Below are 25,310 nucleotides of genomic sequence, written 5' to 3'. Positions count from 1 at the left end.
CATCCACAGCTAAGGTGATTCCACAAAATGTAGGTCAGACCCCATCGCTTCCCTGCTCAACACCTCCAGGTACTTGTACCACTCTCAGCACAAATGCCGAAGCCCTTATCATGGTCCTTCAGTACCTCCTAAGTGCATTCTCTCTCATCTCTCCCTGGCTCTCTCCTTCTCAGCTACGTTGGTGGGGATACTGCTTCCGGAACGCACCAAGCAAGCTGCAGCCTCGGGGCCTTTGCCTGCCCATGGCCTCTGCCTGGATGTTTTTCCTGGTCACCCAGTTCTGGCTTCCTGAATTCATGCAGAGGCCACCTCCTTCAGAGGACCTCCTTAATCAACCTGTCCAAGCAAGCACCCCAAACCTTCTGTCCCCTCAGCCCGCTCTATTTGTCTTTCATAATATTTATCACTACCTCTCATTATGTTGTTTACAATAATAGCTGTAATTGATCAGATGTTTACTTTGTACTGGACACTGTTCTAAACATCCAAGAAATGATTCATCTTCCCTCAAACTCCTTGAGGATGGCATTATTACTAATGACATTTTATACACCAATCACCTAATATTCAGAGAGGTTAAGACGTTTGCTTGAGGTCTCGCAGCTGCTGAGTGTCAGGAGTTTCATACCCTGGAGCTTCCATCATAAACCACGACACTCTGGACCAGCCCTGCCCCAAAACCTCTGAAACGATAGAAATGTTCCGTGTCCAAAATGCCAGCGGCTGGCCACCTATGACTGTTGAGTTCTTGAAATGCTTGTGACCAAGGAATTGAAATTTCAATTGTATTCCACTTTAATTTAAATAGCCACAGGTAACTGGTGGTTCCCATGTTGGGCAGTGGAACCCTGGGGTCTCTTACCTGTTCCTTTGTTAACGTCTGTGTCCCACATAAGGAGGGAACTGCTCTGGGCCTCAGAGTGCTTATCTTATAGTGAGGGAAATATCTTAGAGGGCTGCTGTGAGGGCAAGGAGTGTGCGTGCGTGTGTGCGTGCGTGTGTGTGTGAGAAGGGCTTTGGCACACGGTGAACGCTCAATGCTTGTTGATTATCATAGCGTCATTACCACCATCATTGCGATTGCTATTATCATTATGAGGCTCCACAAGACTAAGGACTTTGTCTGTTGTTCACTGGTGAATCCACGTTACCTAGAACATTCTTGGCACATAGCAGGTGCTCAATAAATATTTGTTGAATGAATGAATAAGTGAATTAAATTTAAGGATAAAGACCAGCTGTCACTACTCAGACTCTTTTCGGGGCCTGGCAAGGAATATAAATGAGCGAAGGCAGGGGTGACATAAGACAACAGGGAGGAATGGGCGTGGTGGCTGCAGAGAACATGGCCCAGGTAAAGCCTTTCAAACTCATTCTCGGGCGGGGAGCCGTGGGGAGGAACACTGTTATCCAAACAGAACGCCACAACTAAAAGACACCCATGCGCTGCCACTTTGGGGGACTTTATCACTCCCTAATTACAAGCCTTTGGTTCCATTTCCCAGAGGTTCAACTCTCGGTATGACCCAGTCTTGATAGGCGTCCTTTGCAACGTGCTTGTTGGTGTTCTCTCTCAGTGCAGGTCTTTCAGAAATTACACGCAGGAAAAAAGAAAACAAGAAATACATTGTGACTCGCTTGAGAAAGAGGAACACAGTCTGGCAAGTGACAGCTGAGTGACTGCAGTGCCGGGCAAAGGGCCCAGCGCCATGTGGCGTCCAGAAGGAAGCCTTTCCTTGAGGAGGGTGTGAGTTCTGAAGACAGCACCTATGGTCGGCCTCCAGTTCACTCTGGGCATTCTTTTTTATTTTTTTCTCTTGAATAGCACAGTAGGCAAAATGGCCCCACCACTGAACTTGCGATTTCTTTCTCTCCTCCCAGCCATGGATAGCTGTGTTTATATAAGGCGTAAGTGCTTCTGATGTGAGTGTCACGCTGGCGGGGACTTACCCAATATGAGTTCACTTGCGCCTGACTTCCGTCAGTGCCTGGATAGTGACAAAAGTCCTGTTCTGAGAAACAGAGGGCCTAGTGTGAGTCACAGCTGTCTGATTGGAGGCACCTCCGAGCCACTGATTAGATCACAGGGGAAGGAGGGGGTGTCCTTCCAACATAAAAATTGTGCAATTTAGTGATTCTAAATCAGAGGTGGCTCACGGGTGCTCTACAGCCAACAGATGTAGTTTGTTTGGCCCCATGGCTTTTTTTTAAAAGTTAGTTTGTATTAGTTTTCTATTGCTGCTGTAACAAATTACTACAAACTAATGACTCAAAATAGCACAGACTCGTTACCCTACACTTCTGGGTCAAAATCTGACATAGGCCTCACTATGCTAAAACTGAGGGCTGCATTCCTTCCTGAAGGGCCTTGGAGGGAGTGAGACGCCACCCACATTCCTTGGCTCGTGGCCTCCTTCCTCAAACCAGTGACATTGAACCTCTCTGAGCCTTTCTTCCATAGTCACATCTCCCATTGACTGTTCTGCCTCTCTTCCACTTTTAAGGACCCTGGTGATTCCATTGGGCCCACTCAGACATTCCAGGAAAATCTCCCTATTTTAAGGCCAGCATATTAGCCACCTTGATCCCCTTTGCCATGTAACCAAACCTATTCACAGATGCTAGATGTTAACTGCATATCCTTCAAAAGCAACATTAAATTTAGCTTTCTAGCTCCTCTTTAGCAAAGACCTGGCAACACTGGGCCCCATTCCTGCACTAGCCAGCCCTCCTTACAATACGGCAGCGATCGCCTTCAGCTGAGCGGCTGCCTGTTTGCTCCAGGCACCACCCTCCTTACCATCTTCCCGACTGATGCCCAGCGCAAGCTGCCACTTGCCATCACGTTGGATTATTGCTTTTCCTACCAGGCTCGCTTCCCTCACTTGCCTTTCCTCCTGACTTGATCGGCCTATGAGCCTGCGGCTTCTCTTTTTAATTGTTAAGAAAGCTCAACTCTACCACTTTTGCTGTCTGTCTGCATCAGAAACGTTACAGAGCAGTGTACGCAACTGACCACCACCAGGATGTGACATGGGAAGGGTGAGCTCAGTGTTACGTGCAACGCAGGGAACTCACAGCAACGGAGAACTGTCTGTTTCTCTGGGCTGGTCCCTGGCAAAGAATGAATGAGTCAGGTACGTTCACAACAGTGAACCACGCCAGCAAGGCCCACCACCTACGGTGTGCCAGGGACTGCACTTTGTGTTTGCAGTTTTACTTCACTGAATCCTCACAACTTCTCAGTGAGGTAGATGCTGACATTTAACCTTCCCCATCACCCTCTGGGAACTGGCACAGACAAGTTAATTAAGTAAGTTGCCTAAGGTCACACAGATGGAGGGTAACAGTCGGGACTCAAACATGTTATTCTGATTCCAGAGTCTGAGTCTTGACTCCCATATGTTCTGTCTTGACAGAGAGAAAAATGTCTGTGGTTTCAGGAGTTTGAGGGATTGGATATGAGAAGAAAAGTTAGGATCATTCTAGCCGGGCTCCAGAATGGGTCTGAGTCCCTCTGAGTTCACAGGTTTATACAGAAAGCCGCTGAAACAGGAACAGAAGCCCTCTGTCAGAGGGTACCACAGCTCAGGGGAATTCTTGCCTTCGAGTTGCTTCAGCGAGACTTCCTAAATCATAACCTGGGCAGTCTGGAAGCACTGATGCCTGCAAGAGGACCTGAAACTCTGTACTAGATAATGAGGGACAATGATAGGGGTGGGGGATGAGAGAGGGGAGCCTTGCTGTGAGAATCTGGCACTTCCGTTGGCGTTTTAAACATCAATCTGGAGCTGTGAGCCTGTATAAGCTCCCTGGTTTAAAGACACAGCAGACTCTGCAGTTCTAGTCAGAGCAGGACAAAGCAGTGCTCAGAGGAGGCCCCTCAAACAGCCCCTGGGCTCATGGCCGCAGGCTTGAACATGCCTCCACCCGAGCTACATTTGGGGCTCCCGCCTATGGCAAATGGGATTCTGATTTCCTGCTAAATGGACACAGAGTCACCATTTGCCAGGACAAGTAAGGAGTAGGGAATTCTGCTTAACGGGAGCAGATGAGACCTTGCAGGAGAAGACTGACGAGGGTGCTGGTACCACCAGGTGGGAGCCCTGTGACGAGGATGTCGTTGTGTCCCCACTGAGCAGCGATGGCCTGGACTACACCTGCTGTCCTGCTATTATTAATATGGCAGCTTCCACTTTCAGAAATTCCCAGTTTGGCTGGTAACGTACATGATCACCAGAACACACCGGCGCTGGCCCCTTGATCTTAGACTTCCAGCTTCCAGAACAGTGAGAAATACATTTCTGTTGTTATCAGCTACCCAGTCGGTGGTTTTTTATTATAGTTGCCCAATCAGACTAAGACAGCTTGCAAGCAGCAGAACCCAATGGGAGGGGATACAGACGCATTCCCATATTTAGAAGGGTGGTTTTAAGAACCGGGCTTGAACACACAAAAGCCAGACAACTCCAGGGGTCTCCACAGCAGAGCAACATGGGCTTCTTCAGGGCCCCAGGCTGGAATGAAGGGGGCTGGTCATTTTCCTCCCTTACTTTACTCTTCTCCTCCCCTGTCCCCAACGCCCATCTCCACTCAGCCTGACCCAGCTGAGTTGTCGCCCCAAGCGGGTGTCTCCCTTCTTGCAGGGGAAAATATGTGCAAACCAAGGATCATTATTTTAGGAAAACTCAAAGGCAAATTATTCTTTCATTCATAGCCCAATAAATACGGGAACAACCTGTTCTAGGTAAATACTGGTCACCACCCAGCAAAATGTTTGTCCTTGTAAATTGCATCTTTCAGTGGAGAGAGTCTTAGCATCAGACAGGTGTGGTTTCAAATCTCACATTCTACCTCTGATTATCTGTGAGGCCTTGGACAAGTATTTGTTCCCCCGCCCCAAGTCTTTCTCTGCCGTCTGTAAAATGGGTATGTATGCCTCTATCCCCCTTTCACAAAGAGCAGTCAGAAGGATCACACGATACAATACATGTAAGAATCTAGCATTCCTTTCCCCCAAACCCTGAGGTCTCCTGGAAAGGCTGTGGAAAAATTAAGTGTTTTTTAGATGCATTCTTTTCTCCCCAAACCTTTACCCTGCTCCTTCTAAGGGACTCATTATCTTTGTTCCTTCTCCACACTGTCAGCTACACGCTCATAGGAAAGCTCTGAAACTCATGTGCAATAGGGTGTGAGGAACTGATAAGGCCTAGCAAGGTGCCCCTCCCAGGACAGCAGATTGGAAGACATCTGGGTCAAAAGTCTGTAAGGTCGGACACAAACTGGTGGGCAGGGCACGGACATGGTCAAGGCAGGTAATAAATGCAGCCAATGTCAGGCACTCTACCAGCACCAAGGCCACAGGTGAGGCAGGAGAGTCCAGACCAAATGTCATCAACTAAGTGACGTGCCAAGGCTGAAGGGACAAGTCATAAAAGTAGTACAGATAGAAAGCCACCGGCCCTGAGTTGGCATTCCTGCTCCCCATCTGCCAGCTGTGGGAACGTGGGCCAGTGAATTGCGGTCTCTTGGCCAGCATCTGTAAAAGGGAGCACTCTGTCTACTCACCAGGCTTTGGTGAGGATCAAATGTGCTTGGAGTTGTCAAGGGTTCTATCCCTGCTGGGCTGCTAGGCTTGTTGATCAAATCTCTGTTTCATCTTAGGGGCACGTACACACTTCCTGGGCATACAGCTCTTCCTTGGAGATGCAGCTGGAGGAGGTCACAGTTGACTTCGCTGCTATGGGTAAAATTGTTTTTGCCTTCATGGCACCCAGCCTGCCCCTCCCCCCAATCTGCCCTTCTCCATCTTGCTGGAAGGGCAGGGGGTAAGGTGTTTTCCTCTTTCCTCTTTCCTGAGAAGCCTGCATTTCCCTCTCCTGACCCCTGCCCACACCCTTGCAGGCTCTTAGGGAATTTCCCTTTGAGCACAGCTATCTGGGGATAGGCTGCCCAAATCAAAAATAGGGCAGACAAGGAAGGGAAGCTTGACAGGAAGTCCAAATAAGCACTTCCTCCCGCCCACCTTTGAACTTCTGAGGTATCTCCGCTAAAACAGCAGAGAAAGATGAAGACAGAGGATGAAAAAATATGTATTTTTTTTTTAAAAGAATGAAATTGTCAGCTCTGAGGAAGTGGAAAATATTGCTCCTCATCACCTTGCATGCAGCGTCTGGTTCATGCTTTCCTCATGCATGTCCCAGGAAGGGGGAGGTGTCCAGTCTGGGCTGGGAGGAGGGTCTGAGCAGTGGTCAGGACAGAGCGCAGTGTGGCTTGCAAGCGCCCCTCCCCCACTGCCCACCCCGTGGCCTCCACCAGTACTGGTGAGAACGGCTCCTGCACATCTGGGGATGCTCTTTGGCAGGCCTGTCCCTCCTGGCACACCCATTCGGAGGCAGGGTCACTAAATTCTGTGCCTCAGTGTATGGCTGCCAGGTGTGTGAAGCTGCCCTGCCCAAGGGAACAGTTAGGACCCCATCCTGGCTCTCCTCGCTTGACCCTTCTGTGTGGTTGAGCCATTTGCCATCCAAAAGGAGTCCACACAGAAGGGGCTTCCACTGCCAGCCTTAGAGAACTGAGGGGAAAATATTCCCTCCCTGTGAAGGTGACCGCTACAGTTCTCGTTCCTTCTGCAAGCAAACCCACACAGGCCCTAGAGAAAGTACCAACAGCAGTTCACCTCAGCCTCAGGTGATACATCGAGCCATTAAAAGTTGGTGGAGGTGAGGCTGGGATGAACCCGTATGAGGGATGGCACCCTCTCTGGGCCACTTTCTACCACCTCTTCTCCTTCCCCCAGCCAACACCCTCCTTCTAAATTAAATACAAACTAGCGCATCATCCCACCCATCCGCTAACTCCTTAGGTACCTCTCCTAAGAAGGCCAACACATTCTCCGCTCCAAAATCCCTACTTTCCATTCTCTCCTGGTCCCTAAGCAACAATTCCTTCCTCCGCCCTCACGCACAGAGGCTGAGACTCCCAAGTCCCCGTTAATGACCTGCTTATTTTTTCTCACCCCTAAATTTAGCTGTGAAAAAGGCAGTTATCTCCCCCCCTACTCTGCTGTGGGTTAGCTGGAAAGGGAGGGAGCTTCAAGTCTGGATGGGGTGGGGTGGGGCAGGGAGGATATCGGGGTGACCTCCCTCTAGGTTGCAGTGTGCTGCTCCTACATCCACTTTTGGTCCCTAAGATTGAAAAATCTGACGTATCACTCCCTGCAAGTGTTCCTTTCTTGTCCACAGGCTCTGTTGGATACACGTTTCAGATTCCTATCCCGTGACCCCATTCCTGGTACTCCCATGAGGCAGTCCTTACTGTGTTCAGAGACTAGTTGACCCCTTCCTAACCTTGAGGTAAAGATTACAAAGCCTAAGAAGGCCTCTGTTAACCTTTCAATTTGCTCCTTCATGAGGGAGTGCTGGGAGAGGGTCCTACCCGAGCCATGGCTTCACATCTCTGCCTCTTACCTGTTTCCCACTCTGCTTCATGCTCGAAGCCAAGACCAATGCTCGCTAGGGGGTCGGTGGGAAGTTGGCCTGACCGTCATTGCGGCAGCCTCCCCCCGGCTGTGGGCTGTACCCAGAGGCTGCTATTGTCACTGCCCGTGTTATAGAGCCTGAGACTGAGCCAAGGAGCTGGCCTGCACAGGGTTACCTGGTCCTCCTGGCGTCCTGACCCTCTCTTCCCCAGGGCTAACTGGCCCTGCAACAGGAGCTTCTAGAACCCTCCAGACAGGCAGAGACAGGCAATGTGAAACTTGTGAGCGTTGGGAAATCACCGAGGACTGGGGAAGAGGAAAGGCTCCAGGTCTCAGGCAACCAGCTTCCCCTTGCGTCAACTGCTCTCGCCTGCACAGCTGCCCTTTTCTGAGGAACAGGCCTGTGATCCTGTGGGGCGGGGTCACCAAAGCCCTGCCTCCTGGAAAGGGCTGCATCGTCTTCTTAACTTGTCCAGACTGCCAGCCTCACTGGCTCTTCGCGGAAGGCAGACGGATAGAGTGGAAATTGCACAGGCTCTGGAGACACAGCTGGGTTTGAATGCCTACTCCAGCTTGGGCGATTTATGTAACATCTCAGAGCCTGAGGTGACAGAGAGGTAAAGGACAGGGGCTCTGAACTCAGAGAGAGTCCAGGCGAGACCCAACTGCACAACCCACATGCCGGGTGCAAGGGGGCACGTTGCTTCACCTCTCTGAGCCTCAGTTTTTCCTTCTGTAAAGTAGGAGTCACAATGGCGCCAACAGTGAAATGAGATAATTAGTGAACAGTTCTCAGTCCCTCCCTGGAGCACACGCAGGGCTCCATGTGTTGCATCTGCCATGATTCTGATCATGTCGTCATCGCTGTCACCAGGTTTCTTAACTGCTGTGTCTTTCTTCTAAATGGGCTCCGTGTGTACTGGATAATTCTTCCCTCAAAGCCTCATATTTAGCGATTCCTTAATTCTAACGCCTGCTTTTCTGTAGGCAATGGGAATGAATGTCATTAAAAATTTTGTTTCTACTTTTCAGGATGATCTTGAATGTTCCTTTCCACAGGTGTGGTGTGTTCTGTTTGCTAATGAAGTACACTCCAACATATTACACACACACACGCGCACGTGCATGCGTGTGTCCAGAATGCCCTCCATCTTCCCCTTGCTTAAATTACAGCTAATTCCATGACATCTTCTTTGATCATTCTACTTGGAAGTGATTTATCTGTCTCCCTTTTTTTCAAATGGTGTTTTATTGTTCGCTGCTCTTCTAGTGACTGGAAAGTGAAGTGACCTCTCCCAGCAGTGGCGGGCTTTTGAAGAGTAGGCCCATGCCATGTGGAGCATGGCCAGTTATGAGAGAGCGTGCTTAGGTCCAGGCCCTGTGAGGAGTTCTCAGCCTGGGCTGCCTCCACTGACCCCCCTAGTGCCCTGGGGGGGAGCATGACACCAGCTAAGTTTATGGACCACCTCCGTAAAGGAGCCCAGCCTGGGATGAAATGCCAATCTCACTGACACTCGCAACGACAGGCTGATGCATACAATGGCAGACATGGTACATGGCCAAAGCTACCCTCGAAAAAGCTCAGGAAGGCACCACCTCAGGACCAATGCAGCATCACTCAATAAATGCAACAGAGCTGGGTTCTTTCCTCAAGCATCAGAGCCATGGCCGTCTATGTGTACGTGCCTGGAGTACGAGATGAAACAGTGAACTTGTCTTCAGAGGCGGCAATGGTGCCTACGAGGTCTGACAATTAAGTTCACGAACTTGTTGCTAACCTTTTTGATATCGGAGGGATTATTCATTATAAATGTGTACCAACTGGACAAACAGTTAACCAAGTTTACTAGTTGGAAGTGCTGAAAAGGCTGCGTGAAAAAGTTAGATGAAAATGAGCTGAACTTTTTGCCAACAATTCATGGCTCTTGCATCACGACAATGCACCAGCTCACACAGCACTGTCTGTGAGGGAGTTTTGAGCCAGTAAACAAATAACTATTGGAACACCCTCCCTACTCACCTGAACTGGCCCCCAATGACTTCTTTTTCTACCCAAAGGTAAAGGAAATATTGAAAGGAAGACATTTTGATGACATTCAGAACATCAAGGATAATACCACAACAGCTCTGATGGCCATTCCAGAAAAAGAGTTCCAAAATTGCTTTGAAAGGTGGACTAGGCGCTGGCATCGTTGCATAGCTTCCCAAGGGGAGTACTTTGAAGGTGACTGTAATGATGTTCAGTAATGAGGTACGTAGCACTTTTTCTAGGACGAGTTCACAAACATAATTGTCAGACCTCATAAATACATCTGCTTTTAGCCACTGTAGTCAACCTCTGCTAACAAGGCATTTAGACTATGAGGAGTACACGGAGTCTGAAACCGACTGAGGAAACAGCAGGTGCCCATCTCCTGTCTCAGGGCCACGCCAGGAAATGTGCTCTGGATAGAATGTATGGTGGAAACAACAGTGAACAGAATATATGGCAGCATCAATAGCAATTATTGTTTTTTTCTTTTAATTCTTTTTCTTTAAGTTTGTCTAGTTAAATGCATCTACGTTTTATGTACATTTGAAGTAATCCTTCTGTTTTCCTCTTTAACAGATCTGGAAATTCCCCTTGACTCAGTGAGAGTCCTAGATCATACGTCCTTGCCTAAGCTGGCACACGGCAGAGACTTCATATCAGAAATTACACCCAGTTCTGCCCGGCACAGCCCCTCTCTCAGCCCTGGGTGCCCACCCAGCTCACTCATGAAGAATCCTCTCCTAGGACCTCTAAGGAGGTAGCTGAAGGAACCTCAACTTTATCCCTTTGAGAGAGACTGAGGGGTGGTTAGCAAGCATGAAAAGGCCATGTTCCTCCCCCAGCAGTGCACTGATGTGGGAAATTGTCTATATTTTAGGTCAACTGTCAAAATAGGTTTTCATCAGCAAAGGCGCAGCCAAGCAGGAATGTGGTGTGGACACATGGGTGCCAAGAGTTCTAATGGAAGCCTACTTGGACTCACGGGAGAGTCTACGTCCCCTTCGTCACCCCTCCCACCCGGCTGGGGTGGCTGGGACCAGCAGGGTATCACCAACCCTGTCGCTCTCTCTGTCTCTCCAGTCCCCAGAGCTGAGCTTCCTTGTTTACTTATTTAGAGCCCAGCAGAGGAAGTGGTAAAGGAAACTTGCTGAGTCGTTTTCTGAGAAGAGACCATATTTGTTCGCGGAGGAAGACGTTGCTTTCTGGGATCTGGTTACAGCAGAAAAGACGTTTGCTCCAACGAGGCTGTTCCAAAGAGTAACTGGGAATTGGAAGAGCCAAGGACACCTCCACACCCTCGATTTGAAGTTCTCTGTCCATGGGTGCAGCGCCCACACTCAGCTTTTGAGCTTCCTCCTGGGAGAGCAGCCATGGCGTTGCGGAATGTGCCCTTCCGCTCAGAGGTCCTGGCCTGGGATGCCGAGAGCCTCGCCGACTATTTCAGGAAGGTGAGCCTTGCTCTTTGTTGGTGGCGGGACTGGCAATGTCCTCGGTGGGCTGGACAGAGGCTTGAAGATGGAGTCCAGGCCGCACAGGAGAGGCGGAAAAGATAGCAATGGAACTTCCAACCTCGCAGCAACCTCCCCAGTTGTGCGAGTGCCATGTAGATACACCTACACCCCTGAGCGTTCGTGGTAGTGAGAGCTGCGGAGAAGGGAGGCCCTCGAATGAATGTGCAGCTAGTATGTGCCAGGGCTTGAGTGTGTGCTCTCGAGGCTCTGTCCCATTTAATACTCTCCAGTGTTGTTGTTCCTTTGACTCAGCTGCAAAATCAGCTCAGTGAGGTTAAATGGCCCAAAGCCCCAGGGACTACATGTGACTGAGGCAGGATTCCAGTCACGCCTGTCTGGTTTCAAAGTCTATGCTCTGAGCTGCAGAATTGCTAGAACTACTCGTGAGATCAAGGCTACTTACTAGAAAGGGAGAAATGGAGTCCAGGAGGCAGGAGAAAGAAAAGGCAGGGTAGGAGGGATGAAGAAGGCTCTGATGAGCAATGCGGGAGGTGGCAGCTGGGCAGTCAGTGCTCATGACCCTGAAAGCGGGGTCTCAAGCCCTTATATGGGACAGAGGCTCGTTGAAGCTTTATGAGAGTCTTGTGAAGCAGGTCAGAAAACCGATAGGAGCCCAGGTTATAGCCAGGGGAACTGAGCTCCCTACAGAGGAAGAGGCTTAGCCAGGCAGGGTCAGAGGCTAAGCTTGTGGCAGAGCTGAGGCCAGAATGTTGCCGTCCTGCCTTCCGGATGTGGAGATGCTCAAGGATCCCTGTGCTCGGTCATCTGCTGCTGGGACCACAGTTTATATATCTGTTTGGGCAGATCCCAAGCTACATGACTCAGTAAGGGACCCTGTGTCCCTGTCCAAGGGATACAGAGTCTGTGAGGGACACTTGATTCTCTCACACCCCCATCCCTGAAGGCTGGCAGTAAATTCAGTTGACACTCCAGACTGTCATAAAGAGGAGACGTTAAAGTCAAGGCTTAGAGATCTAACTCAACTTTCTGTTTTTTTCTGGGGGTGGAATACTCTCCTTAGGACACCGAGCCAAACCTGGGGTCTATAGGGTACCAAGAAATTGACTATCACAACTATTCTTCCCCAAGCTAAAGAAGAAAAGTATGAAAATGTTGAATGACATGATAGAGGGACAGCCGACAGAGCCTGTTATTGGCTGCTTTGTGTGCATCTCATTTCTGTTCTTATTCCCTCTCAAAGGTCATAATAAACTTTTGACATGGTGGGTGTTAAGATTGAACAACTGACTTTTGAAGGATGTCTCTACATACTTATCTTAAATGTAGATCAAATAAACTAAGGCACAAGGTGAAATTTGCCAAAATGCTGTCAAGGGGCACGTTAACTCAATAAAGAAAGAAGAGAAGAATTAGGGAGGGAAACCCGGGGACAGACTGAGAGGCACAGACAGTCCCCATCTCCAATGTGAGAAGGAGAATGGCACAACCCAGTCCAACAAGCGAATCCCTGGGTAACGAATGTCCCCCTTGGCACAGGGAGATGAACTATGGGTTAGGGATGATTCAGGGAGCATGGCCTCTGCCTGAGAGAGAGCTTTCTTCTTGGAAATCCCAGACTCTGGGACAAATTTGTAGCACCAGGACAGGTTACTGCTCTCAGCATAAAAGAACAGGGGAGAGGAAGAAGGAAACGGAGGTGCATCTGTGATCTGGGAAGTCCCAGCCTCCAGGACTCAGAGAGACACCCTCCAAATCCTGAGCACCTGAGTCCTCAGAGAGAACGTACCGATTGAACCAGCACGAACGGATCACTTGGGGATGGACCCTAGCCACCCGATGCCCTAGTTACAGGATTGATTGTCAAGTCCAGTTTCTAAGGAAGCAGTGGGGTCAGGCCTTCCTTGGAGACACCTCCCCAGCCAGCTCTGGAGTCAGACACATCTTAGTTTCACTCCTGGCTCTGCCACCTGCTAGTGTGGTGACCTTCCTTTAGTTACTCGACATCTCTGTGCCTCAGCTTCCTCATCGGTTAAATAGTGATAGTAACTAACCTCGTGGGATTGTTGGGGGAATTAAAGGAAATAGTGGGTGTGAGGCATTCAGCAGAGAGAGGGGGGCAATTCATGTTCAATCTTCCCTTTGTCCTGCTCTGTTCACTGGACCCTCGCTGGGGTGCCCAGGCAGACTGGCAGGTCTTTGTGTCTTACTATCTCAGATACGTTAGCTCATCTTGTGTCTGGAATGTGAGCCCCTGAGGACTGAAGTCATGTTTTATATTCCTTTAAGCCCTCCTATCCCCTTTGGCTTAGCAGGACAGCTTTCCTAGGCTATGCAGTGGAGAAGGCACTGGCTCAGAGCCATGGCTTCTACCCCCAGCTGTGTCCCCAACTCACTGTGTGACTTGGGGCCAGTCCCTTCCCCTCTCTGGGCCCCAGTTGGCTCTTCTACAACCCGAGGTACCTGCTCTAGACCAGTGCCAACCAAAGCTGGGTGCTCATAAGAATCATCAAAGTATTTGCTAAAAATATAGACGCTACCCCCCAGGCCGTGAATCACAACGAACTTCCAGGCAAGTTCCAGTCTGCCAGGCTATCTGTCTATTTAGAGTTGAAGTTGGCACGCTGCAAAATCAGAGATACGTCTGATAAAGATGCCAGTGAACTTGATGAATAAAGGCAGTTAATTATTCCAAGAATGACTGACAGCCCACGGCACGCAGATAAGATGGAGGCTCAGGGCTCCTCAGACGTTGCCGGCGTTGCACACAAGCCTCTGAATCAGCTTTCTGGGAGCCTTCTAATAGTCATCCTACCCTTTCAAGCCAAGGGGTCACAACAATTGAGTTTACTTTCTAGTCTCCTTGGCCATAAGAAAATGCCACGATTTAAAATTTGTACCCCCCAAAAGCTTCCACAAACTGTGAGACTCACACTTGTGAGAAGAACACTGGATTCTGAAGGACAAACATTTAACCTTAAATACTCCAGCCCAAAACATCACATTTAGAGATATGTCCAATGCAAATGCTTATGCTATTGAGGACGAGGCGAAACAGGTACCTGATAGGATTGCCAACTAAGGCGAATCTTTAGGAAAGCAAACGGAAGCCTAAAAGTCATCATTCCTGTTAATCCTATAATTCTAGTCTGAGACCAATTTACCTTAAGCAGAAGGACACAAAACCGGATGCAAAAGAATGTCCACGATGTCCTATATTTTGACCTGGATGGGTATAAGCTGCACTTAGACTTGTTCACTTTACTGTGTGTCAGTCATAATGTGATTAACCTAAGGGAACATTTCTTGACAGAGGCATTAAAGCTTTGTTCTGCAGCCCGGCTGTCACCTCTGTCACCTGCTATCAGGGACCCTCCTATAAGTTACTTGACTCTCTGCATCTTCAACTGTACATCTGAAAATTGTCAGGATCAAATGACTTAAGATTGGTTTAAATACTTAGAACAGTGCCTGCCACAGAGCAAGCATTCGGTAATTATTCGCGGCTGATATCATCGTTATTGGAGCAGCAGTCTGGTAAACAACCTAAATATTCAGTAATGAGGGAGTAATTAAACTAGTGTTTGAAATAAGTTTGCGGTAACACGAGGCAGCTGCTTGTATTGTCATTTTAACATCATTGTAAGATAAAATGTCAGAATAACAGGATTGCCTACATAAAATATAACCTCAACTCTGTTTAGAAGTGTGCTTAGAAAAAAGCATCGAAGGAAACACCACCGAGTTCACTGAGGTTGTCTTTGGGTGGTCACAATGGGTGCTACTTGTTTTCTTCTTTCAGCTCCTCTCTACCTTCCCGAGGAGCATATCAGCCCTCTGCCACCTGGAAGGCACCCTCTTTCTGTAGGGGTTGGCCCCGAAGCCTGGGACCAAGGCAATTTCTCTATTTCAGAGAGTCCCGAGGGGTTAGTGAAAGCAGGGCTGAGGTGGGGACAGGCCCCTCTGTGAGACAGGGGAAGGAGAGGGGAGGCTGGCTAGCCACAAGTACCACAAATTGCTAAGCTTCTGGGGCTGGCAAGGGAGGGGAACCAATGGCGTGAGCCGCCCGCACTGACAGCACCTTCCCCTCCTCTTTGCAGCTGAACTACAAGGACTGTGAAAGGGCCGTGAAGAAGCATCACATTGACGGGCCCCGGTTTTTGGTGAGTGTTGGCCAGTCCGATACCTTGAGACCAAAGCTGTTCTGAACTTTAGTCCGTGGCTGCAGGGTCCCCTGGTCTACCTTGTCCCTGAGAATGCCCAGGGTCAGTGCCTGTCTGCAGGATCCCCACACCCCCCCTTTGCCTTCTGCAGAGGTTTTGCATGAACCCCTCTCTGGCCACCCCTCAGTATCCTTCCATTTCGGATACCTCCCAGGTCTTTCACTGATACCGAGGTACACTCTAAAGTCAGAGTATAAAGAAGAAATTCAAGTATAACTAAACGCCCCCAACACACCCCTTGAAAATCTGTTCAAATACCACCCATACTTTGAGAAGTCCCAGGAGACAAAAAGACCACCAGGGAGAACAGAAGGTTCTTTTTTCCCCATCTCGAATTCTGGGGTATATACTCGTGGAGTGGAATAAAGAGTGGAATCAGCCTCATTATTTCAATCACGTCCCTTTCTTACTGTGAAATTCACATAATTGGTTTGGGGCCGATTAAACCCCTATGTTAGGGCTCTCTCCACTTCACTCAGCGCAGAAAGCTCTAAGTGTAGGTTAAGACGTAGCTGTGCGTTAAGGACTACGCCACTGAGTGAAAGAGGTGCAGCTCTAATGGCGGGGAGAGAGGCTTTGGGTGCTGGTTGGGGATGTGGTCTGAGCAGTTCCTGTGAAATGACACCTTTGCCAGTGTGTAAGAGAGACCCTGACTGCACAAATACATCCCTTCTGGACACATTTCTTCACCTTTTAAAAAAGAAGTGGAACGAAACTTCAAAGGTCTCATGGGGTGGATGTTTCTGATTTGGATTTGGAAAGAGGAGGGCAAGCTGAGCTACTCTTTCCTGCGAGGCCCAGTCAGCAGCAGTGCGGGAACTGGGCCATGAGACTTCAGGGCTGGAAGGGGCCAGAGAGGTGGTACGCTCTGGCTCTCCACCCAGCACCAATGCATTTCCTGTATTGCATCCCTGCCGCCAACATCAGCTTGAATTTCTCCAGTGATGAGGATCTCACTACCACCCATAGTCATCCTCCCCTTTCTGGGAAGCTCTCAAGTGTGACACTGAGGCCAAACCTGTGTCCTTCGAGATCTGAGTTTCGCTTTCATGTACCACGTAAGACATGTTTATTCACTGTTCCACCTCAATCAATAATGCATTCACCCATCCATTCACTTGACAAGCATTTTGCTGAGCTCCTTTTACACACCAGAGCCTGCCACGTGCTGGGAATACAGAGATGATGAAGATGGGATTTTTACCTCCCCAAAGCTTGTTTTAGAGCAGAAAGGTATACTGGGGGAGGGAATTGAGGAACAATTTACAGCAGTGTGGCGTGATGTTCTAAGTCACACACACAATAATTGGCCTAAAGCACACATTTAATTTAATCGAACACCGCATGAGTTTTTAACAATGCTATTTCTTCATATTGAGCTTTGAGCTAATAGAATTCCTGGAGTTTCATCGTTCTTGCAAATTACTGCTAAATTGGACTGTTTCCTTCTGGTGCCTTTAGCGTTGAAACAGAGACTTATCAGGGCCAAGTGGGAAGGGGGCACGGCATCTTTGAGGATGGTCCTGGTTGCAGTCCTGATGCCCTGAGTCGCCTCGAATAAGCACTTGTCCTCTCTGAGCCTCCCCTTGTACCCTCCTCCATCCACTGAGCACATTGCCCTGGGTGGCAGCGGGTGACAGTCCTTTCCAGCCCTGAGAGTCTCCCCACACTTTCCTGTGAGCCTCAGACCTGTGAGGACAGGGTTGTTTCCTTGGTTGAGAGATGACATCTGAGCAGCTTTGTCTCCTCTGCTCCCCTTCTGGGACCTGGCAGGTCCTCAGAAAATGCTGCATATTCTGCTCATTGTATGAACAGGGAAGTGGGCGGATGGGAGAGCAGGGAGTAGAACATGGGGCCTGCTTCAGCACTGGGGTATTTAAAAACAGCTCCTGTTGAAACCCACCCTCTATCCCAGCTACTCTGGGTACAATTTGAGCTCTGATTTGAGTTCTAATTTCTCATCTATCACTTCTTCTTTATAATATTCAGGACCATTCTGCTATTGAAGGTGAAAGTGAAAGGCCCTTGACTTTTCCCCTCCCTCTCCCCCTTTCTTCCTCTTTCCCTTCCTTCCGCTCCCTGCCTCTCTCCCTCCTTTTCCCTCCCTCCCTCCCTTCCTTTTCCTTCAGCATAGGAGCTAGCAGTTCCCTTGAATCTGTTTTGCTGCCATTCTGTTTCCCAGTGACAAGGGTGGAACCTTGTCTTACGGGGAATGGGGGTGCTATGTTTCCAGAACGTTGAAGAAAATGTGCTTGGGAACTGTGTCAGTTAGGAAGGCGTGTGGCTGCGTGTCACAGAAACCCAACCCCAGTGGCTTCACCAAATTGAAGTCTATCTTTCTCAAGTGATAAGAAATCTAGAGGTGGGCACTCAGGGCTGCTGAGCTGCTGAAGGAAGTCGCTGAGAACCCAGGCCCCATCTAGCCTATGGAAAACTCTGTGGCTTCTGTCCTAATGGTGGCAAGATGGCTACTCCATCCCCAGGCATCACATCTGCATTCCAGGCAGGAGGAAGGGGAGATGGGCAAAGAGTAAAAGGCACACAAGTAAGTGCACGGGGAATGCAGCTCCGCCCACCTGGTCGTCAGGAAAGCAACCACTTCTAGAGGCTCTACCCAGTGGACCTCAGGTCATATCTCACTAGACATACTGAGTCCTATGACGACTTCAGCCATTTACAAGAGAGTCCAGAGTGTGCCGTATATTGAACAGGGCACATGTGCTGCCCTGAACAAAATCCAGATCTTGTCATAACAGAACAAGAGAGTGGATATTGGGTCGACAGCAGCAGCGTCGGCCACAGCACCTCTCCAGGCAGGGCCGGACTGCAGCTTTCCTCTCTGTCTCTCATGCCCCTCTGGAGAACTCTCAGCACATAATCATATTCCTGCAAAGCCCCAAATCTAACCCCAAGTCATCGTACAAGTGGCCCAGAGTTTGCTGAAGGTGCTTGAAAGAGGTGGAGGAGAGGATTATATCCCACAGCAAAAGCTCCCAAAGTCCTGTTTACACATCTCTCATCTTTTCTCCCAGTTCCCGTTCCTGTTCTAAAGGGCTTGCTCTTTCCTCACATCCTGTTGCTCTGTGTCGCCGACCATGCTCACGTCCACCTTCTCTACTCTGTTCCCGAAATTCCCTCAGCTTATGTACCCGAATCAGCAGAACAGAAGGTGGTGGCTGGCTGTCCCGTACTCACTATCATCCCCCCGGCAGCCCCCAGGAAGCTTTCCACTCAGCACGCCACACTCTGAACACGAATCTTAGTGCACCCCTGAGAGGGGGTGGTTCTGGTGGCTCAGTGATATTAAAAAAAAAAAAAAAAAAAAAGGAAAAGTGAAGAAACTTGACCGAAAGCCTGATTTTCTCAGGACTCTTGGAAGACTCCAGCCTCAACCCTGCCACAGGGTCTGATGAGGGGCCTGGGTCAGCCACTGCTCCTAAGAGCTGGAGCAGATGAGTCCAGTAAGCACATTTCTAAGATGCCCAGGCCCGTGCCAGCTGGGCTCAAAGGGAAGTGTGCCCAGCTCCTCCCAATGGGCAGCAAACGACCCTCCAGGCCGCTCCCAGTCCGGAGGGGAGAGGAGGCAAAGACACTCAGCTCTGAGAGCCAGCCAGACCCCAGCTGCTCCTCCCCGGGAAGGAGAATTACTCATCTAACTCCATTTCTTACGCATATTACAGTGTCTCCAACATGCTGTCAAGCACATGATATACATCATCTCATTCGATCCTCTAGACCCCCTCCTGAAAGGTGGCCATTATTATGGAAATGATTCCCATTTTACAGAGAGGGAAACTGAGGCTCAGAGAGGTTACGTATGTGCCCCAAATCTGACACCTGCTAAGTAGAGGAACCAAGATTCAAGCCCAGGCTGTCTGACTCCAGAACTCCCATTCGAAGCACCCAGCCTCCGGCCTCAGTTAGAATGTCAATGGAGCCCCTTCTTTTTCTCAGCATTGATTCTATAGAGAGTGTGCCCATCCTCTTTTCTTTTCCCAATATCGGCATTCCTGCCTTTCTACTTCCCTTCAAGCCGTCTTTTCTCATACGTCCCACCCTCGTCCCCTCCAATATAGGCCACCAGGACTCTCAAAGGGCTCAGACATGGGAGGAGGGAAGTTTGGCAGGAAGAAAATTGACTGCAGATGCCACAGAGCAGGGTTCCAGCCCCAGCTCTGTCTCCTACAAGCTAAAATTCCCTTAACACCCCAAGCCTCAGTTTTCTCATCCATCAAATGGGAATGGTGATGGTTCCTACATCACTGAATTGATGTGAAGATTATTCGAAGTTCTGTAAGGCAAAGACCCAGAGTCAGTTTGTCACAAATACGATTTTTCATCTTTCCTTCCTCAGTTCCCTCAGGAAAGCCTCTTTATTACATCCTCAAATCTAGAGAGTTCTACCAAGAAGCCTGGTGAAAGAAGCGATTGGGGTGTCATGGGAATACAAGGGCACAGGCTCCTTCTCCAGGCCGGCTTCTTACAGCTGCTACGCGCACACAGAGACTGAGAAGGCCCTGATGTGTGCGTGGGAGCCTAGGGCAGACGTCACAACGTGACAGCTTCAGCCCACAAAACAAATTCCGTTTGGTCTCACAATTTCGCTCTTCTAGTGTTTAAGTGAAAATTATTGGTCCATGTATGGAAATCAACAAATTCCACATGAAATCCATATTTTGGAATTCCTTTTGAACAAGTAGATCTGCCAACACCAGGCCTGCAGGCTTTTATGTGACATCTGGAAACTGCGCACTATGAGTGGGTGGGGGGCTGTACCCTTCAGGGGGCCACAGTGCCCACACCTCACTCTCCTCACCTGGCCCAGAGCCTTTCCTGTGGATTGTAACCTGTGGGTGTCTTCATTTCAGAACCTGACGGAAAACGACATCCAGAAGTTCCCGAAGCTCCGGGTGCCGTAAGTACTCCCCCTGATTCCTTGGGTGGTTTTGGGGAACCGAGATTGGAATGGGGAGCGGTTCAGGGGAGCTGAGTCAGTTATCTATCACTGTTGGTTTGAAATAGGAAAGCGAGCAGGAAGGGCAAAGGCAAGAGCAGTGTATGGGGAAGAGAATTTACATGAGTCGGGAAAAGGAAGTAACAGATGCAGCCCAGCTGGCATGTTGGCTGCTCTTGCCCAAGAGAAGTCTCACTCTGGACCACGTTTTCATTTCCTCTCTCCCGAGAGGGATGGCTTAAGCCTGTGAATATAGCACCAGAGTCAAGAGACCTGAGGTTTCAACATGGCATCATCACAGACTCAGTGATTGCTTAAGTTTTCTGGACCTCAGTTTCGAGCTCAGTAAAATGAGAGGGTTGGACCATATGAAGAATGGTGAGTAACATTATTTTGTCTGCCAATACTGACTGCTTGGGAACGGCTGTCAGGGGCATTGTGTTGAGAAGTATCCTAAGGAAAGGCGGGGGTTTGGGGGGGTAAGGGCCTAACCCATTACTGACGTCTGACGTGGGTGCTAAAATGGGAAGTTGCAGGGTGCATATCATCTCATGTGTTTTCCAATCCTCTAGTAAAGCTCTCGTATACTCAAATGCTTACAGGAGACAGACAGGTGATACAAATGTGTAAAATGTGTTAAAAAAAAAAAAAGCCCTTTTGATTTCTCTTTCATTTTACCACCTTTGAATGAAATATGGGTTTGGAGAAATGTTACCCCACAGTAAGAAAAATAATAACACAATTATGATGATAAAAAAGGTAATCAACACAAAGAAAGCCTCGTTGTTGGAGAAACCATAAGGGAGTGGTGGAGACTGACAAATCAGAGTCATACTTTCCATCCCCAGAAAACAGCAGCTACTCAGCTTCAGCTCCAGTCAGTGTGGACCCAATGAGGCCCAATATTTGAATTTACCAAAAGTAGCTAGAAATATTGGTTTTAGGTGATATATCTCAATTTTTAAATGTTGGCTCAGATGTTTTTAAATATTGTGGAAGCCGAAGTAAACCTATCTGTGGACTAGATTTAGTCTGGGGGCCACCAGTTTGCAACCTGTACTCTGGAACTTCTCTGAGGTCCTTTCTCTTGCTCTCAGAGCTCATAATAATGAAAGAGAAGTAGGCCAATGGAGGAAGAGGTTGGAGGTGTCATGAGTAGGTAGGACTGCCAGAGTAAGTCAATTAAGGAAAATATGACTCTCAGGTTTCCCTCGCCTCAAAGAGTGACAGAAAAGAAGGAAATAAGGATTTGCCTTTGGTGCTGTCTATCTCCAGGGACAAGTGTTGTTGAAGAATGATTATTCTTCCTAAGGGTTTTTTCTAACCTCTATGGCTACTTAAATGTAAATTAATGAGAAATTCAGTTACTCAGATGCTAGCCACATAGAGCTGGTGACCACCATCTTGGAGAATGTAGACAGAATATGTCTATGCTTGCAGAAATGTTATGCTCTAGAAAAAAGACCACAATTCTATGTAAAGGAGAGAACTTAATACACAGAGGGCAGCATTGGTGGCTGGTGGGCCAGAATCAGCCTGCAGACATGTTCAGTTTGGCCCACACAGTGTTTTAAAATCAAGGAATGTTCCAGAAAATCCAGCTCCTCTAGAAACAAATGGGATATTTGGTAATCCAGGGCTCATATTATATTGTGGCAACAGTCAGCTACATGACTGTCTACTGCTCTGTGTAGATGGGCTTTGTGCCCCCCCCCCGTGTACAGTGGTCCCCACCAGTGCCTAAGGGATTGTCCTAAGGTGCTTCAATCATTTCTGTCATATGAATGGAGACTTTGGCTTTCTGGCAAACAAGAAGTAGTGAGACCACCCGCTACCTGAAATAACCAGATAAAATATCTGAAACAGCAGTTTTCAAGGCATGGGACATCAGACGATGAGAGATAATCTTGCAGTGCACTGCAAACAAATGCAGTGATCTTTACGATTGCTTAGTGCTCTGAGAGTCTCCAAACTACGGTACAGAAAGCAGGGAATACAGGTGGAGTCTGATGAACTCCTTGAGTCGAGGAGACAGGGTTGAGAGTCAAGAAGTCTAGAGTTCACTGAATGGGTATCAGAGAAGGAAGAACTGCCCTGAGAACAAGTTCTGGAGAACTGCAGAGGGTCCCCCTTCAGTAGATTTCTGATCAGTGCATGCGTGTAAGGAGACTACCTGAAAAGAACCACTCAACTCTAGAGGTAAGAGAAGCCAGGCACAGGGCTGGCAATCGTGCCTGTTTCCACCAGCCAGATTGGCAAAATCCAGACCCATAGTCATTGGGTAGAGTGCACAGAAAGACCTTGCCTTAGTAGTGGGGAATAATTAGCCCGAGTCTAAAAACCGTCTGGCCCTCCCTAGTGAATCTTAAGAGCAAGACTGAAAAAATAAAAAAAACATCAAACCGATTCATGTAACCTAACTACATCCCCAAACAAAGCTCAGACACATTTATAGGAATGCAAAAATATCCATCACCCAACACAGTAAAATTCACAAAGTCAAGCCTCTAATCAGATTAATAGGTATACAAATATGCAGGAAAATATGACTTATAATGAGGAGACAAACTGACTCATCAATGCCACAGATATTGGAATTAACAGAGAAGGACGATATAACTGTAGTCCATATATTCAAAAAGTTAAGTTGAAGCCTGAGCAATACAAAGGGACCCGAATCGAACCTCTAGAGATAAAAGCTATAATGTCTGGGACGAGAAACGCACTGCTTGGAATTAAGAGCAGATTAGACATTGCAAAACAGAGTCTTAGTAAACATGAAGACACGGTACTAGAAACTATCCAAAATGAAGTGCAGAGACGAAAGAAATTAAGTATGATAATGAAAAGAACATCAGGGACCTGCAAAGAAACTTCAAGTAGCCTAGTGTATGTGTAACTAAAGTCTAAAGGAGAGGAAAGAGCGTGGAGAGAATCTACCATCAAGGGTCAATAAGAAAGTTAGAGGAAATAATGGAGAAATAATAAAATGCACTGAAGAAAGGTTAGCTATTCTTACTATTTTATGCAAAATCCCAAGGAGCACAATTTCAAATGTTTACTAATTATTTGATCTTCCTAAAGGGGATAGAAAGGCCTGGGTTTTGGGCCCTGGGGAGATCCAACTTATAAAGCAGTCTCCTACCAGCTGTGGGCTGTGGGGGCAGTCACTTCAACACGCTGAGCCTCAGTTTCTTCATCTATAGAGAGGAAAGCACTATGTCTTGGGGAGTGGTGGATTTTCAAGGAGGCAGCCCACATAAGTTGCTGGGTGCCATCCCTTGACGGGTATCGATAGTCGATATTTACGCCTTCCAAACCCTTGTACATGGGTTCATTCGCTGTGATCATTACCCTCAGGGGTCATGAAGAAGAAATTGTGTTGATGTAGAGCAGACCAAAACAAGATTACACTCCTCTGAGTATTTCTATTTCCTTCCTCCACGATTGAAAAAATTGGTGTTAAATACATTTTGTCTGAAGGCAGATGCTGGTGAGGAAGGCTTTGTCTGTCTGCAGATGTAGTCAGTTTCTAAGCACATAGTTTCTTCCAGAGACACCCCAAATTATGTAACGGGGGATGGTTTTTAAATAGGAAAATGGAGCCTTCTTTCAGAAGACTTAGCTCAACACCCATCGCATAACTGAGCAGGAGCTGCTTAAATCAGTAGAGTGTGTGTTAAAGTCTGCTGATACCCACTTGGAGTCTATTCAAAATATACATATTATACACTTTATATTTAAATCCATAGGGAGGGCTAACGCCTGTCTGAGGTCACAGAGTGGGCTCTGCCATTAGACTCTGGCTGGGGACCCGCCCTCTGTGCTTCTAACATCACCAGGTTAGGCCTTTGACTGAGAAGTGAAAGACGGGCTCCCATCGTGCAACAAGCTGGGGATGCAACTGGGCTGGAACTCAGGTCAGGGCAGGATCCCACCTTGGTGCAATGGCGTGACTTCCTGTTGGAAGGTCCAGCCCCTATTCCGGGGCCAGTTCATCCCTAAAAACCAGACAAAGCGGAGAAAACTATGTCTAGCAGCTGTGCGGCCCTCTCTGCCTCTCTCCCTGGTACTGAGTGAGGCCTGAGGTTTGAGGGAAGGAGGGGCATGAGTCACCTCCAGCCACTCACTGTCACTTGGTCCTCTGGGGCTGTGGGCATGGGGGACAATTTGGAAGGTTTGCACATAGAGGTAGCAACCACCTCCCTTTCCTGTCCACCAGCACTGCTGCTTTGTTCACTCGCTCCCCAGCACGGTCTCAGGTGGCTGGGAAGGTGTTTTCAGAGGCTGACCAAAGCAGGAGGACCCCAAGCGACCATGTTTTGCCGCAAACCAGACTGGCAGGCCCTGCTCTGCTCTCTCTCAGTTCTCTGCTTCTCCTCTGTCAGGGCCTGTGGTTTGGCATTTCCTTCCTTAGCCAGTTAGAGCCCCAGCAGCCTCCAGCCTGGCTGCTAAAGATACTGGTAAGAAAGATACCGCAGAGAGGAGGAGGTCCTTTCAGGATCAAAGCATCTCTGTGAACCAGTCATTGCCCAGCCAAGCTCTGTGGGATGGGGGCGTCGAGGTGTGACCCAGCCCCACCTCCCTTCCTCAGGTCAGTGCTGAAATGACATTTCAGCACTGAGGCCTGCTGGCTTTCAGCAGCAACCACACCCCTCCCATGCACCCCGTCCTCGCTCACCCAGCTCCCACCCCACTGCGTCTTTATCTACACAGTTCTTACCTAGAATGTCACTTCCTTAAATGCTCATTGTTGTTGTCTGTCTCTTCACTAGCATGTAAGCTCTTTGAGAACAGGGATCTTTGTTTTGTTTCCTGAGGAACCCCGAGCGCCCAGCAGAGTTCCTGGCACTTGAAGGAAATGCATGTTGTTGAGTGAAAGGGGGCATTGTGAGGGAGTGGCTGCTGCAGCCACCACCTCCTGACCTGGCCAGGACGCAGGGCAGTCACAGGGCTCCCCTCTTCCATCCTGCATGTCAGAGGAGCGGGGAGAGGGACTCCCTTCAGCTCCTCCAAACAGTCGTGTACAGGAAACCAAAGAACCACGTCCCAGGTGTTCTGGTGGTGTGGTCAGGAGGCCATTGGGACGTCCCCACCATACTTTAAAGTATCTACCCCTCTGGGCAGTCAGTGAAGTGTGGCATTTCAACAA

General features: G+C 48.7%; 1 protein-coding gene across 1 annotated transcript in view; it reads left to right on the top strand.

Annotated features, from left to right (window-relative positions):
• Nucleotides 1–10,631: 10,631 nt before the first annotated feature.
• The window catches only part of LCP2 (lymphocyte cytosolic protein 2), a 40,901-nt gene continuing 26,222 nt past the window's right edge, over nt 10,632–25,310 (top strand). Inside the window, exons 1-3 of the mRNA XM_033096679.1 lie at nt 10,632–10,960; nt 15,082–15,144; nt 20,073–20,119. Of these exons, the coding sequence (XP_032952570.1) occupies nt 10,883–10,960; nt 15,082–15,144; nt 20,073–20,119 (188 nt within the window). The 5' untranslated portion in view covers nt 10,632–10,882. The remainder of the gene's footprint in view (nt 10,961–15,081; nt 15,145–20,072; nt 20,120–25,310) is intronic.

The sequence above is a fragment of the Rhinolophus ferrumequinum genome, chromosome 24 (assembly GCF_004115265.2).
Source record: "Rhinolophus ferrumequinum isolate MPI-CBG mRhiFer1 chromosome 24, mRhiFer1_v1.p, whole genome shotgun sequence".
NCBI classification, from domain to species: Eukaryota; Metazoa; Chordata; class Mammalia; order Chiroptera; family Rhinolophidae; genus Rhinolophus; species Rhinolophus ferrumequinum.
The sequence above is the reverse complement of the archived record's forward strand: the minus strand, read 5'-3'. Positions and strand labels throughout refer to the sequence as shown.